This window comes from Gobius niger (assembly GCF_951799975.1).
Source record: "Gobius niger genome assembly, chromosome: 15".
NCBI lineage: Eukaryota > Metazoa > Chordata > Actinopteri > Gobiiformes > Gobiidae > Gobius > Gobius niger.
In genome coordinates this window covers 24,854,995-24,871,228 of record NC_136866.1, presented here as the reverse complement: position 1 = coordinate 24,871,228, position 16,234 = coordinate 24,854,995, and the positions used below count along the sequence as shown (strand labels likewise).

At 42.5% G+C, this 16,234-nt stretch overlaps 1 protein-coding gene and 1 long non-coding RNA gene across 5 annotated transcripts in view; one reads left to right on the top strand and one right to left on the bottom strand.

Moving 5' to 3' along the window:
• LOC306975210 (MAM domain-containing glycosylphosphatidylinositol anchor protein 2) overlaps positions 1 to 15,543 on the top strand; it is a 489,592-nt gene extending 474,049 nt beyond the window's left edge. For 3 of the 4 annotated variants that reach the window (XM_079572669.1, XM_079572670.1, XM_079572668.1), the window contains exons 16-18: positions 8,709 to 8,845; positions 9,518 to 9,614; positions 15,373 to 15,543. In XM_079572669.1, the coding sequence (XP_079428795.1) occupies positions 8,709 to 8,845; positions 9,518 to 9,614; positions 15,373 to 15,461 (323 nt within the window). In that variant the 3' untranslated portion in view covers positions 15,462 to 15,543. The remainder of the gene's footprint in view (positions 1 to 8,708; positions 8,846 to 9,517; positions 9,615 to 15,372) is intronic. The other variant, XM_079572671.1, reaches the window with a different exon arrangement.
• Positions 1 to 16,234, bottom strand: part of LOC306975364 — a 712,990-nt gene that overhangs the window by 615,059 nt on the left and 81,697 nt on the right. The gene's annotated exons all lie outside the window — the stretch shown is intronic.

Sequence of the window (16,234 nt, the reverse complement as noted above, 5' to 3'; positions counted from 1 at the left end):
CCACTCCACAGTGCACCTGAGGCAAATCACTTATAACACCAGACTAACCATATAAATGTCTGTGTCGATAGAATCATTTTTGGAATATAACTGACCTTGCATCACATGAATGATCACATTTTGAGGGACTATTTTCTAGCAGATCACTCATAGCTTATACAACCACAAAGCTAATGCTGCTCAAATATAAGGTATTTTAAATGCAAAATGGTTAAAATTACTCTATGGACACAGACATTTATATGGTTAGTCTGGTGTTATACAGTAAGTGATTTGCCTCAGGTGCACTGTGGAGTGAGTCAGACTGTTTTTAATGCAGGCTAGCTGATACCATAGAAATGTGCTAGCCTAGCACAAGCCTAGCGACACGAAACTCTTCAAATATAAGAACTGCATGAATTTAAAAAAAAATATCTCCAGAAATCAGCAACACTCTGGATAACTAGGAAATGAGGCCCTATGTCAAAAATACTGAAATATCCCTTTAAGCCTTTGCTTGCAGACATTTAATAATAATTAGTGCACTAGTTTTGTATTAGTTCATGATCAGCTTGTGTTTGTAAATGCTTTACACACTGCCTGGCCAAAAGAAAAATCGCCACAAAACAAAAAAAACAGCACACGCTCTAATATTTAGTCGTAGCACCTTTAGCCTTGTTTAAATAAGCTTCTGCAGTGTCACAAGACCCCGTGTTGCATCCATATTTCTCCAAGATCTTGCATTGATGATGGGAGAGTGTGACCACTGTGCAAAGCCTTCTCCAGCAGATCCCAACAATTCTCAATGGGGTTAAAATCTGGATCTGGTGGTCAACGACGTCTCATGCTCCACTCTTTCACAGTGTGAGCCCCATGAATCCTGGCGTTGTCATCTTGGAATATGCTCATGCCATCAGGGAAGAAGCAATCCATTATCCTGGTCATTCAGAGTATTCAGGTCGAGCTGATCTCATTCTTTGGACACATAGTGTTGCTGAACCTAGACCTGGGTTATGCTACCAAGCCAGATTAGAGGTTTAGCGGGGTAAGTTTAGCTGGATAACTTTCCAGCAGGCTAGCTCTCCAAGGAAACTATGCCCTTAGCCTAGCCTAACTTTTTCTACATGTGGCTGGCACATATTGCAAATGACTATATGAAAAAAGGCTTATTTCTCGTCCACATAAATGTAAGAGTGTTGCATTTAAGTTGTAATGAAGATTGTGAAGATAGTCTTAATGTTCTGCTTGGTTCAGACTCGTTTCGCTCATAGTGCTGTGTAATATATTCGTCATGAATTTAGTGATGATATTTTGATATTCACATGAACAGTGTCTCTTCCATGAGTGGCCACTTGGTGCTGACTCCTGTTCAACACGAACGTGCTCACGAATCCTCAGAGAAACCTAGGGTTAACTAAACTGACTGATCTTCAGTGAAGGTCCTTGAGTCATCTTCTGTACTCAGTGGTTGAAGTGCAGAACGTTTTGCCTCTGAAATTAAGATCTCGACCACTGGGAGGGGTTTAGCTTGGCTTAGCTTGTCTATTGACGGCTACTCTCACCTGTGGGTAAACATCTTTGTAGCTATAAGTCTTTGTAGTTCTAGATCCTAACAACCCAGCTTAGTTTCAGTCTGAACAATCCTTTGATTAAATGTGGATCAAGCTTTAATCTTTATAAAATGATGCTGTTTAATATCTATTGTTCACTCCTGTAATCTATCAACCCTTGCCATACTCCATTTACCAATCATTTAAACCAATCCGAGGCACATTTCATTTCACGGCTGAACACGAGCTGGTTTTCTGGGCTCGAGTCCAGGGGCAGGACTGGCCTCCACATCTGGACTCATCTGGAGAGGATTCTTTGGATCCTCGAGGGGGCGGTGGGCGGTGGGGGTTACTCACTGGGGGGATGAGCGCCCCTGCCGAGGTTGAGTAGGCCGTGACATTTCCAATTTGCTCCGATTGATCGGGAGCCAGTGCGTCTCTGTGTCTGCGGGGCTCGTGTGCCCGGACTGAGGCGCGTTGTTGTGATGATGAATGGGCTAAATGTCAAGCACTTGAAACTGCGCTCAGATCCTCCGTAACCGCGCTCCGTTTAGTATTCCGCGCCCGACCGGGAGACACATGTAACCTGGACCTTTCCCTTTGTGCTGGAGAGCGCCGGGGCGTAACCTTTGTGATTGGAAGATTTATTAAAGGTCCTGTGGTTTTGGGTGTGCGCGGCATGTGTGATGATCAAACTACTACATTGCTACTTTGTAAAGAAAAAAACTTTTGTTTTTCTTTTGAGTTTGGTTTTATTCATGCACCTTTGAGTGACTCTGCAGCAGCACACCACACAAGGTCAGAACGTGGTCTCGTATTCCTTCTCCCTCATCACAACAAGAAATTATCAGGACATTTATTCTTCATCGCCTCAAGCTGCACAAATGCATATTTTGGAGAAACCGATCAGTCTTACTGGGCGCACCCTCCGAGATCGGGTGAGGAGCTCAGTTACCCGGGAGGAGCTCGGAGTAGAGTTGCTGCTCCTTCACGTCGAAAGGAGCCAGCTGAGGTGGCTCGGGCATCTGTTCCGGATGCCTCCTGGTCGCCACCCGCGGGAGGTGTTCCGGGCATGTCCTAGTGGGACAAGGCCTCGTGGAAGGCCCAGGACACGGTGGTGGGACTATGTCTCCGAGCTGGCCTGGTGTCGCCTCGGGGTCCCCCCAGAACAGCTGGAGGAAGTGTGTGTGGACCGGGAAGTTTGGGCATCTCTGCTGAGACTGCTGCCCCCGCGACCCGGCCCCGGATAAAGCGGAAGAAAATGGATGGATGGATGGACGATCAGTCTTTATCTCAGACTCAAAAAGGTCCATAATAACATCATATACATAATATTAATAGACTCCATCCCCTCAATCCTAGATGCTTGCAACAATACTATACTACACTACTACAAATTACTATATTCAAGGCATAAGGGCGGGATCTTCACTATAGTCCTCGTGGGCATGTAGTTCGGTCGTAGCCGCGCCATTAGCTCTAATGCTAACAGCTGTCAATCAAAGTCCAACCTTCAGTAGTATACAAGATTTCTAAAAATGTTCTTATGAAAACCAGCCTGGTTTCAATTACTGTAAGTAAAGTAGCGTTATAGGAGCAATGTCTAGGTGTAGCAAGTTCCAGGCTAACAGGCTTTGTAGTTGCTTAAAACATGTGGAAAGTGCTATGCTAACTAATAGAAAACTAGCTTGTTTGCCGGCCACATATGGAGGTACTGCAGCAATCGCGGACAATGCATCATGCGGATTTCACATGGATTTCTGACTTTTAATTTGATCTATTTTTGATTAAAAATTGCATATTTTGGTGAAATTAAGCCATATATCAAAATATAGTATCTAAACTAACGGCATTAAACCAGATTTTAAATGTTGTGTACCTTAAAGGAACAGGCCACCGTTTTTCCATACTGAGATATGTTCTTGCCTGAGCTTAGACGAGTTGATACATACCTGTCTGGTCTTGGTGCCCGTGGAAGAGCTTGGTCGCTTCCAACTTCATCCCATTTGGAGCTATAGGAATACATTGGGAGAGGCCAAATACTAACAACATCTTTGGTCGTTTTGCGTGACTGAGCGCACGCACAAAGACCAGACAGATATGTATCAACTCATCTAACCCCAGGTAAGAACATATCTCAGTATGGAAAAACGGTGGCCTGTCGCTTTAAATTCTCATAAATGCTAATTACATTTCACAGAAAGGGGTCCCGAGACTTCTGATTTGTCCCTACAATTAATCCAGTTCTGTGATTTGGATGGCCAACAGTCGCTTCTTAATATTCTGAATGTGTTGGACGAGTACACAAAGAGTTCCTTTTCATTTCGAACACCCCTTGTTAAGCGTCCTCATACCCCTGTTTGAGAGACACTACAGTAGAGAACCCCCACGTGCGATGTTTAATTTAAGATCCACCTCTGATCCGCCATGGCACCGGCTCAGAGCGCACCCCACCCCTCTCCCCGTCTGGCACCGAGCGCTCAGACAAGGCCACACTTAACGGCAGAAGCACATGACAGTTTGCCTTTGGAGTCCATGTCGCATTTGTTTATGGGATTAAGCTCCCGCGAAGCACCGCACGCCGCTCTTTTCTCAGCCCTGACCTTCCCGAAGCATCACAGGAGCGCGTTTACAGAGAGCCCACACCTCTTCCTTTTCCTGGTGCATAATTAAACACTTCCACAAGCCATTTTTCAGTGTGGCACGCTGCACTGCTAAAAACGAGCGTCGGTTATAGGAGTTGCTATAACACGATGCTTTGCTGTGATGAAAATGTCTCCACTTTGGACCCACGGTCTTCGGTGTCAATGCTAACCTGGTTTTGGCTACTGTTGTCTCAAGGATTCTTTTTTTTTTTCCTCTGCCCCCTCTCTCTTCTCTCTTTCTGTAGCAGTTGCGTTCAGTGTCATCATCTGCGGTAGGATATCAAAGCTCGAGGCCAGCCGAGAGGTCTGAGTGAGTGTTCGGTTCAGCGCCGTCTGTGTAGCATTTCTGTCTCAATAAGCCGCCGCTGCATTTGCAAAATTCAACCCAAATGGATCTGTCAGACCGTGTTTTCCAAGGTTGATGTGGTTTTAAGAGTCAATTCCAGCTACTTGTGTGAAACTGAGCACCTATAGCAGTCACCTCGCGTCTCCAAAACCTCAAAGCAGGTTGGAAATGTATGAGTAATAATCGACTCAGACCCCAACTTTCTAACATCAGCAACTTTGACGTCTGAAAAAACATTGCCAGGATCAAAAGAACAGTGTCTAGACCAGTGGTTCTCAAGTAGTGTTGCGTCAATGGCAAGCCCCGATCCAAATAATGTTCATGTGTATTGTAAAATATCACACTTTTCCACAAATCGCTTTAAATAACCCGATAAAGCTGAAATCATGATCAAAACAACTCTGCACTGGTCCTGTTCAGTATCAGGTAGTGTCTTTGCACTAATACAGAAAGAAAAGCTCCTTGGGAAAGGCTCATTTTACCGACATGCGTCCTCCTCAAATCTAAAGTCTAAATGTGAAGATTTTTGCAACATTTTATAACATTGTCCTGAGGTTCACATGTGAAAGAAACTTTTCAGAGACTTATCAGTGCTTTTGTCTGGGGCGGGTTAGACTACCGTAACTCACTTGCCTCTCTAAAGAAGCTGTAATGCCTGGTACACATTGTACTTGATTTTTTTTGTGTGTCTAGAGTCAGGGGTGCCCAAACTTTTGGTCTCCGAGGGCCAAAATGAAAAAGTGCCTGTTGGTCGCGGGCCAAATATGGCGATGTCAAGCATGAAACACATATAACTGCATATAATAATAGTTACTTTATTTTATTTTTCGATAGCCTATACATTTGCATTTGATTCTATCTATGCAAATAACATGCTATATTAAAACAAATGTTAACTCTGGCAAAAGCCTAGTTTTAGTAGAACAAAATCAACAGTTGTAGCAATATAGTGCAAAATGTAAAAAAAAACACCTGTATCTACAGTACCTACAGTGACTTCACCTCATTCATTTGTTAACTCAAAGAAAATGCAACATTAGATCATTTTGAAAGTGTCAATTCAGCATCAATTCTTTTATAAGTCAATTTTTAACATCTACCTTTGTTGATGTCAACAACCTTTGCAATAAAAGTTGGAAAAATGGGAAAGTTGATGCTACAATGCCCTGTGAGAAACACCAAGACACCACAACAGTGTTTCCTTAAGTGTTTAACACAAACGTAATTAAAAATCCACATGAGAGCAGAAAAAAGTGACAAAAACAATAAAAAAAAGAGGCAAAAAATTGATGAAAAAGATGTAAAAAAAAAAAAAAAAAAGGATATGAAAAGGTTTTGCAGGTCTTAGCTTTCAAATGAGGCCTTACGCTAGCCTGTAGGCTGTGAACCCTCCAGTCAAGAAGCTTTTAGATTTGGGTAAAACTGGAGACAATGCACTTACTTGGAGGTTAAATAAGTTATTTTTATTGTGCCTAGTGTCATTTTGTGGTTGTTATTGGTGTCTTATAAGCCCATTATGGCTGGGGCATACAGTGTGAATGCAAGACACAAAAATAATAATCATTTATTCATCCTTTAACCCCGCCTTAACTGAGCACCTTCTCCAGTTTGGCTTTACCCAAACATGAAAGCTTCTTGAAAAAAGTGTCAAAAAAGCCACAAAATGAGCTGAGAGGATGAAGATGCAACAAAAGAGCAAAATAAATGTGAAAAAAAGTGATGAAAATGTGGCAAAAATGTTATGAAAAGCAATAAAACAGCAATGAAAACAAACAACACTGTACGGCCTGCAAAGTCATGACTGGAACCAGGAAATACGACCATATTAGTCCAGCGCTCGGGTCTCTGCACTGGCTTCTTGACGCTCAGAGAACAAACTTTAAAACAGCTCTGCTTGTGCATCTCTTCATGTCCATAATCAGGACTTTGAGTTTCAGTTTTAAGCAGTTAAAAGCTTATGTCGCAGGGCTCGGACGGAAGTGAAAAGGGAACATTCTGGTGAACACAAAATAAAGTGAAATAAAACCATTAATGCAGCACTAAGAGCAAGCAGCATTCAGCTCACATTTTAGTGATTAGTGAGAATCTGCATCAGAGTTAGCTGAATAAATGATCACCGCCTGCTGAACCCGGCTCAATAATTGTGTATTTTAACCTGAGCTTAACCTTTTCCTCTGGCCTGAAACTTTTATGAATCAAAAGGCCTGAATAATTCAAACGTAAAGTTAATGTCTGGGTGCATGTCTGGCCTAATAAAATAAGGTCGTCATTTTGCACTTACTACTCATTAGCCTTTGTCTGACCCTCTGCATCCTCTGCTCGGTCCTTTATTCCATAGAAAAGAGAATATCTGTGTGGTTTTATGTTACTTGTTGATATAGTGGGATAAAATCGGGCTTTATCATTGTCAGTGATTGCGCAACATGAATGGATTTTCATGTCAGATCATTCATTTTGTCGGAAAACAAACCAAACTCGAGTCCAGGAAGGAAAAAAAAAAACTCTCTTTGCTTAATATCCCCTTAAAAGCAAAGGCGCTATTGTTATTCCCATCTCAAAACATTGTACGCGGTGCTCGATATAAATTGACAAAGTTTGCCCGCGGACGAGTGTACACGAGGGGCAGATTTGTCGAGCGTAAGCCCAAATTGAAAGTTGTGATGGGCTGTGAAATGCCAGCGTCCTCACTCAGCCTTCACGCTCGGCTGGCTCCTAAAAGGTGCTGAAGAGCCGGTGTTTACCGCGCCGGCACATGACCTACTTGTGCTGACGCGGAGCAGAGGGATGCGGGCCGACGCGCCGCACTTACGGGCCCGCGCCATATGCCTCACGCCTCCGGAGCTGTCCACCACGTGTGGATTTGTGGCGTGAACGTGTCCTTTCACCAACTCTCCCTGACTCTTGGCAACACTTTTCTAATAACGACGCACTACGTAAACACTTAATTCATTATTTACAAGTCCGTCTTCATTATTTGAATCATTTACAAGCACAAAAAAGTGGTTAATGTTAGTGCACAGACTATGATTATGCTGTTCCTCTTGCTCTTGTAGTCATGAGGGAGACTGGTTAAACACAAAACATTTTGAAGATAAGATAAAAGCGAAGCCAACGATGTTTAACGATATTTAAATCTCTACATTCCTGGACCATTAAGAGGCCACACAAATAAAATCAAAGATGGAGCATGTGAAGTTTAAAGAGTTCAAACTCATTCCCCAAACTTTCCTAACGCATTTCTAACATCCCAGTTCTTCACAGGGATGAGTTCATAAGTAAATACAGGCAAGGTTATTTGTATGGTGCCTCACAGCAACACCAGACACCCAAACACAATAAAAAATGCAATAAAAAGCATTAAAACACAAGAATTACATTAAAAATTACATTTAGAATATCTATATGTTAAAATTTACTACAATACAATCAGTTGCCATAGGCAGCAGTATAAAGGTGTCGTTTCAGCCTGGACTTTGACAGAGTTGAGGCCTGTCTCAGATCCTCACGGAGACTGTTCCAGACTTTTGCTGCGTGAAACTGTTTGGTGGTGACTCAAAAAGGTGTTGATTCGGGTCTGAAGTGCCGCCATGCACGAGCTTAATATGGAAGGTGCAGTTACACGTATGACCTGAGGTGGCAGCAGTGAGTATAAAATGGCAAACTTGCATCCAGCCCCTTTAAGATAAAAATGGAGGAATAAACACAAAAACAAATTGGGGAAAAAGCATGAAAAAATTGGTTAAAAATGGGGGGTAGAAAAGAAAAGAGAAGAACTTGGAAAGTGTTTTTCTGCCCTTTTGCAGTTAAAGGACGTTTCTTGGTTGTTTCACCTCAAACAAATGCATGAAATGGAAGGAAAAGGAACAAATTAACATCATAATTGTTCTGTTTTATTGTTCCACTGGTGTCAAAGAAAATGTCACGGTCTCTAATCAGATGAAATGTCTGCTTTTGCAAGATACTGAAGACTAAAAGAAACTGAAGTCCATCACTGGATTAAAAACTCAAGACTAGGGCATTTAACCTATCTCTCAAGGTCTTGAAAGTCTTTCGAGGGGAAATGTTGTTGTTGCCCCAGCGGCTTTGAAGGATGGGTCAACAAGTTTCCCAACTCCGCCAATGACACGTCCCTTTACCTGATCTAACTGTCCTTCCCCCCCACCCCACCCCTCTCTCTGTCGCTCTTAGGTACACTGAACGCCCTCCTCAAGCAAAAGGGTCAAACCACCGCCACGGCCGACAGTCCCGTGTGGTCGCTGACCGGTAACCAAGGCGACCGCTGGAAACAAGCCAAAGTCAGCATCCACCCGACGTCCTCCTTCCAGGTCAGTCCAGTTTTCTTCTGCTTTCCCCAAAAACACGGCAAAATTACACAAAACTTCACTCCGGGTGGATGCAAGCTTAAAGCCGCCGCTCCATCCTATTTCCACGCTTTTAAAGTGCAGTAAAGCAAAGTGCAGGCCATTTGGAACCAGTAAAAAAACGCACACTCCCACCTTAAAGTTTATGGTTCCTACTTTTTTCCTAAAATGCCCCCGTCTCGCCCATTCCGTCCGTGCTTCCTTCCACTACGCTCCTAATAATTGAGGCTACATTATGCATCAAAGCGGTGGGAAAAGACACAGCTGTTTTGCGGCTCTTTCCAGCATTCGCCGGGTGACATATGCTCCGACGCGGTGTCCAGAATCTATTGTTCCTATTAAGAAAGCAATCCCACACCGCTTTACCAACAGGAAGCTAATAGCAAATATGGCAGCGCAACATCCTCCATCATTTTTACGGCCCGACTCCGCGCGAAGTAATTAGAGGTTTTGTTGCAGCCTTGCCTGGTTCGCTATAGGCAGCCAGAGTCTTAAATTTACTGACTTTAAACAAGAAATAAAGCCACCTGCTGCGTTTATAGGAGACAATTAGGGGATACGACGGCGCATTTATACTCGTTTTTTTGTTTAGAGTTCCAGTATATAAATGGAGGTTTGTTTGGTGCTTGTGTGCAGGTGGTGCTGGAGGGGGTGAGGGGTCCCGGGATCGAGGGGGACATCGCGGTCGACGACGTGACGCTGGAGGAAGGAGAGTGTCGAGACCCACCGCCCAGTGAGTATATACACGAGTGTGACCGCTCCCAACTAGAGCCTGACCCGAGTAAAGTCGACACATGGGTTTAAGTGTTCTGAACTGGGGTCGCCGCAGGTCTAGGGGCAAACAAGACAGTTTGCCCAAAGACTGAGATCAGCCAAGACCTGAACATCCTGAATGACCAGGCTATTCCATTGTGCCAAAATCAAGGCCTCAAATGTAATTACAAAAAGCATTCATTGGATTCAGAATGTAATTTGAATTTCTTGGAAAATAACAATTTTTGATGTACAAGTTAAAGGGACTAGACGGAGCTTAAAAATGTTTGAACTAAGTATTTTCCCCTGCATGTTCCAGCAATGTCCTAATGTGTAGAATGAGCCCTGTTCACCACAAGTGCCTCTAAAATCCTGCACTGTCACTCAAAAAGGTTCTTACTTCGGGTCTGAAGTGCCGTCATGCACGAGCTTAATATAGAAGGTACAGTTACACGTATGACCTGAGGTGGCAGTAGTGAGTATAAAATGGCCAACTTGCACTCTCCCAAAACATTAAAGATGGCGGCGCGGCGACCGATTCACTGTTTTCCTCTTGCTCTTTCATCTGTTTTAAATCCCTATAACCAAGAAATAGCGTTTGAAGCGTTCCTCGTAAATAAGGAGGTTTTTGGAAAGGCTTCCTGCCGCTTGTTGCTGCAACGTATCTAGCGTTGCTCTAATTGGTTGATGGTGGGTGGATCACACCCACCGGGAAATCGTTGAGATCATGCTTACTCCCAGATTATATGTCTTTGAAATGTCTATGAAAAAGCTTGTAGCTCGGCAGGCCAGGCAACTTGCATCCAGCCCCTTTAAGGCAAGTCACGGCAGATGAAAGTATTGATTTTTCACGCAGTTCTCGAAGTGGAGATTTTTAACTAGTTTCCTCCAATAGCATCTGAGTTTTCATGTCAGAGTATAAGACCTGTACGATGCTTATTTTGTGATGTTTTGTTGGAGATATCCCGGAACTATGTCTTAATATTCACAAATATTGACATATTTTTGGATCCACATGTCCTGCGAAGTGTGTCCGTGATGATGGTATAACCCAAATATGGTATTTTTCCTCCTGCGAGCTGCCGGTACGGTTGAGCGGAGGAATGTTCCCCGTATGTGCACTCGTTACAAAACTTTAGTGCTGGTTTTGTTTAAATTAGCTTTTTGCTCCACTCATGCAACGACATAGCCACTATAGTAGCTCCTACAGACTCCAAACTTTCCCGTTTTGGGTATAACAAGATTTTTAGGATTTATGAGGCATTTTTTATTATCTAAATCCCAGCCTAATTTATTCAGCTTTGAACCCCCCCCCAAAAAATCAAGTTTGTCGCTAGAAATATAAGCAGTATTGGCCATTTTTATTCACAAAATGCCTTATTTTTATATGAAAACATAAAATGACAAATGATTTTCTCATATATAATGTTCAGCAAAAGTTTCAAATTCAAATCTCGAAAAAAAAAAAAAAATTCACCTGCAGTGTCTGGCCTTAATCAAAACCAAATTTCTTGGCTCAAAACTTTCTCCAATTCTCTTTCCTCTGGCCCTCAAGGCGGAGTGCTGACATCGCTGCGATACCACCCCCTAGTGGTGAAACACGACTCCAGAAAGATCGCTCTAATGTTAAATCCTGCGGGGACTTTTCTCCTGCTAAAATCAACTTTACAAGCCTGGCTCCAAAGTATTATATAGTTTCACTGAAAGGCTTTGACGGACAAGTCCTGGAGAACTATGGAGGCGCTTTGCCGTTCTGAGTTTGCAGTTTTATGAACATGCTATGTAGGAGAAGCCTGATCTGCCATCATGGTGCCATGAATTGACTTGTCAGGAACAGACCTTTAATGAAATTGCACTCAAACCACGGTGAGTGTCAGGACAGGCTTTCCCCCCCCGTCTTCTGATACAGCACATTGTATCTGTTTATATCTTTTTAATCTTACTTCTTTCTCCTACCGTTTCGAAATGAATGAAAACAATATATCACAGCAAAGCCTCTATGTCCAAGGGGCTCCTAAACCGTGGGATAAGGCAGAGATCAAGCATGAGGACCGTAATCTTAGACAGTGCAGAGCAAACTCTATCTGCTGGGAGGAGAAGGAGAAGGAGAAGGAGGAGGAGGAGGAGGAGGAGACGTAGCCATAGCAACAGGGCTCGGATCACATGACCGACAGGGGCTCAGGCTGAGAGCACGGAGGGGGAAAAAAAAAACTTCATTTCACCACATTTTTGATGGTTTTCCCTGATTGTCAAAGGCGCCACAGTACTTTTTCATTTGACCTCAAAGAGATTGAAATGCAATAGCCCTAGACCAGAGTGTATATTCATTTGGACTTATGAGGGAGGAGTACAGGCCCGGGACACACAGGCCCTGAATTATGCAGCTCCATCTCGCATGATGAATCTTACATGGCTCTGTGTGATTATGTAAAGGACAAATGACAAATGTCTCGAGAGGGTCGGATCTCGCCGTAGCAGCAGCAGCAGTGTCGAGGTGACTTTGAAGCCCACGTGAAACACTTTGTCATATTTGTACTACCTCAGGAACGTGGAATACTCTTACCGCCGCCAGGGCCGGCCTGACAATGACGACACCTCTTTTTGATGAAAAACGTCATTTAGTTTTAGATGAGATTTAGTTTAACGATTCATCGACAAAAGTTTCTGGCAAATTAAGTGCACATCACATTAATATTATCGTTTTCAAACATATTTAAAGGGGCGAGATACAAGTTGGCCATTGTATACTCACTACTGCCACCTCAGGTCATACTTGTAACTGCAGCTTCTATATTAAGCTCGTGCATGACGGCACTTCGGACCCGAATGAACACCTTTTTGAGTGACAGTGCAGGATTTTAGAGGCAGTTGTGGTGAACAGGTCTGAGCTCATTCTACACATTAGGACATGGAGGAACATGTAGGGGGAGGAAAATACATCATTTGATAAGTCCCTTTAATGATATTGCAGAGCTTCATGGAGCTTCTCCCACATGGACAATGACCTGAAATGCATATTTGTGTGGTCGCTCTATTGTAATGGAAAATCACAAAGCCGTTGAAACCGATAGTAAGACATGGGGTGGATTATATCATATCACATATCGCTATCACGATATAATGTAGGCTCAGCTCCGTCAGAGCAGCATAAACACTGACTGTAGAACACGGGGACAGGTGCTTCAAAAGTAAAATGAAATATAATCATATAACGAGGAAAATGGGATTTTGAAGTAATTTGTCAATTGTCTGTTGTCAAGTGTCTCGTCCAATCAGAAGCAGAATTAGCGCTAAGAGCCTCCAACAAACATTACTTTAAGTTTACTCCGTCAACACGTCCTGAAGCGGCGCCGCTTTAGTGTTATGTGATAAAGAAAATTGAAAAAATAAAAATTTTCTATCACCATTCGCAGCCAAGCGATTAACAGATACATCGTAACAATAATCGATAGATTAATCGATTCCAAAATAATCATTAGTTGCAGCCCTAGCGCAGAGTGGTTGCCTCTCTTCTGTCAGTCTACCTCAGGGCAGCTGTGGCTACAGTAGCTTACCACCACCAAATATGGAGTGAATAAATAATGCAATGTAAAGCGCCTTTGAGTGTCTATAAAACCAATGCATTATTATTATTATTAAAAAGCTTTTAAAAAATGGAGGCCCGAAAAGTAATCAAAAGAAAGAAAAGAAAAAATTATTTTGGCATAAGTTCATTCTAAATCCACAGGTTTTGTCAAACTCATTCAGCTGTAGTTTTGGCAGAAATTGTCCTAATTTGTGCTCAAAAGTTGTTCAATTTGCTTTTACATGTCAGGACTTTCCTTCATTCTTCTGTTTGATGGGAGATTTGCAAATCTTGAAATATGGACAGAATTCTTGCGATTGTGGATTAAAATACAGTATCTGGGAAATAAAAGTGGCATTAAAACTCCTTAAATTTGACTTACTGTTGCCTCCAAAAACCCTGGATTAGCTGTTCTGTTTCTCTTTCCCCTTCATATATTTGTTCTTTGTTCTTGTCATTGTCATCCTATACTCCCTGGCTATATAATTATCTTGTATTTTCTGTATATTTATAATAATACATAATAAAAGCACAGACCTGTTCATTAGGCAGATGTTTTATTCCCCTTTTTATTGTTATCTTGATGATAATAAATATCTGCTTCAGGCCTAGTTTTAGCCTATCCACTGTCAGCTTAGTCTTATTCTGCAGAAACAATTCTTTTCCATTGTGACTGAAATGAACACTCTCCTGATCCAGATGGTGGACTCACAGGCGCTCCCCTTCATGGCCGAGGGGAGCGCCCCGATCGTGACCGGTACAGCAGGACTTGACCTAAAGGTTTAAAAATACTCACTGTAGCTCAGTGGACGGGTATCAGGATACGCCTACAGCCAGAAAGCAAGAGGCAGCTCGCCCCGGGGCAGGTTGCCAGGTTTGCAGGTCGCCAGATCAGACTAGAAAAACATTTGAACTTGAGCGATACAGTTTGAAAGAATCTCATATCAATGTCAAAGGAACACACTGCTTTGTCCGGGAGGGAGACGCTCTGTGAAGCAGCTGCAATGGGAATAAATATGTTTGAATACAAATATGTAAATCTCAAAGTCGACTGAATTCATTTTGGATTAGATTATATTGACAAGGATGTTTTCATGGACAAAAGCTAGAAATAAAACAAATGATTTGAGTAAATCACGACTAAAACTAAATTACATTTTCTCAAACTTAAAATATGTCGTCAGTTGTGGTTACTACTACTATGACGACTACTACTATCAACATTACTGCAACTACAGTGATTGTTTCTCCTACCACTTAGTGTATATACAGGGCTGGGTACCGTTGAACGATACCAGTATGATATACCCCCCCCCCAAAAAAAAACAACAACATATCTTTAGAGACCAAGTTCTGATGCCGTTGGTTCAGGGGCAGCATTAAAGGAAGTGACCTGGTTCTTTCAGCTCAAATACATGATACAAAGAAATAGTCGTTATTGCAATAAATGAACATCATTGTTCTGTTGGATGGTTGTAGATGACAAATATTTCAATATAGGTATAATATATAGGTCTTGTTCAGGTAAACCAAGAATTGTTAATCCCCACCTGAACCAAGCACTTTTTCTCCAGTTTGGCTTTACCCAAATCTAAAAGCTTCTTTAAAAAAAAAGCAACAAAAGAGCAATAAAAAACAAAAGAAAAGTGATGAAACGTGACAAAAAAGTGACAAGAAAGTGATGAAAATTTGAGGAAAAAGTGATGGAAAATGTGACAAAAATATGAAGAGAAAGTGACAAAAAAGTGATTGAAAAATTGAGAAAAATTTGACAAAAAAGTGATGGAAAGCATGACAAAAATGTGAAATAAAAGTGACGAAAAAGTGATGAAAATGTGACGAAAAAGTGATGGAAATGTGACAAAAATGCAACAAGAAAGTGATGGAAAATGTGAAGTAAAAGTGACAAAAAAGTGATGAAAAAATCAAAAATCAAGAAAGAAAATCTAAAAAATATCCGTTTAGGTCAGTTTTGCGGGTCTTAGCTTTCAAATAAGGCATTCCACTGGCCTATAGGCTGTACCCCTCCAGTCAAGAAGACTTTACATTTGGATAAAGCCAAACAGGAGAAAATGCACTCAGTTAAAGTGGGGGGTTAAGACTTTAAAGTTACTACTAAAACACTTTGAAAACCTGCACTAACCCGAGTGTTCGCGTGTTTTCCCTCCCGCAGATCTAAGCTCCATGTCCCCGCCCCCGTCCTCCCATATATGGCTGCTGTGCGTCGCCGCGGTGATGACCCTGCTGCAAGGCCAGAGGTGACCCGACTTCCTGTGACCGCGAAGAAGCGCAAGTCCCACACCGTCCCGCGAAGAAGAAAATAAAAAAGTACCAACCAACCCAACCGTCTGCGGAGAAGATCGGCATCGAATCACCAAAGAATTCACGCATCCGGAAAACGCAACGAGCCGCCGCCGCCGCCGTAGCAACCGCGTCGCCGGCGGGAGAATCGGACAAAAATCGACTCCACAGTAATAAAATAAAAAGGAAAAAAAAAAGACGATGATTCTTTTTTTTTCTTTTTTTTCTTTTTCTTTTTAATCATTATTATAAGTGACCTCTTTTGCAGAAAACTCTCGGACTCGGATCAAAGCTGACGAGCACAACGACGGAAGAGAGGCCGTTTGTAAAGCACAACTACTCTTTTATGACGCTATGTAAACAACTGTCCCGGGCATAAAGGGGCGCGAGAGCCGCTGCCTTTTCCCGGAGATCTACCCTAAAACCTTTCACAGGACCTGACCATTTTCTGTGCATCCTTTTTTTTTTCTCTCTCTCTTCGGTTCACCAAGGTCCGCCGATCATCGCCCTATTTTTCCCAGGATATATTCTTAAGTCGGTGCTATAACGAATGACGGAAAAATCACGTTGGAATATACGGCTACTCTTTCTCTTTAACACTGTGTCCCATCGCAGGAAAAAAAAAAACAACAACGGAAGATCGGGGGAGTATACAGGTGAGAAAATGGAGGAGGAGGAGGAGGATTCCGCACGAAGTCGCTCAAACAGAAGCCACTTTACTTTCGGCCATGAAA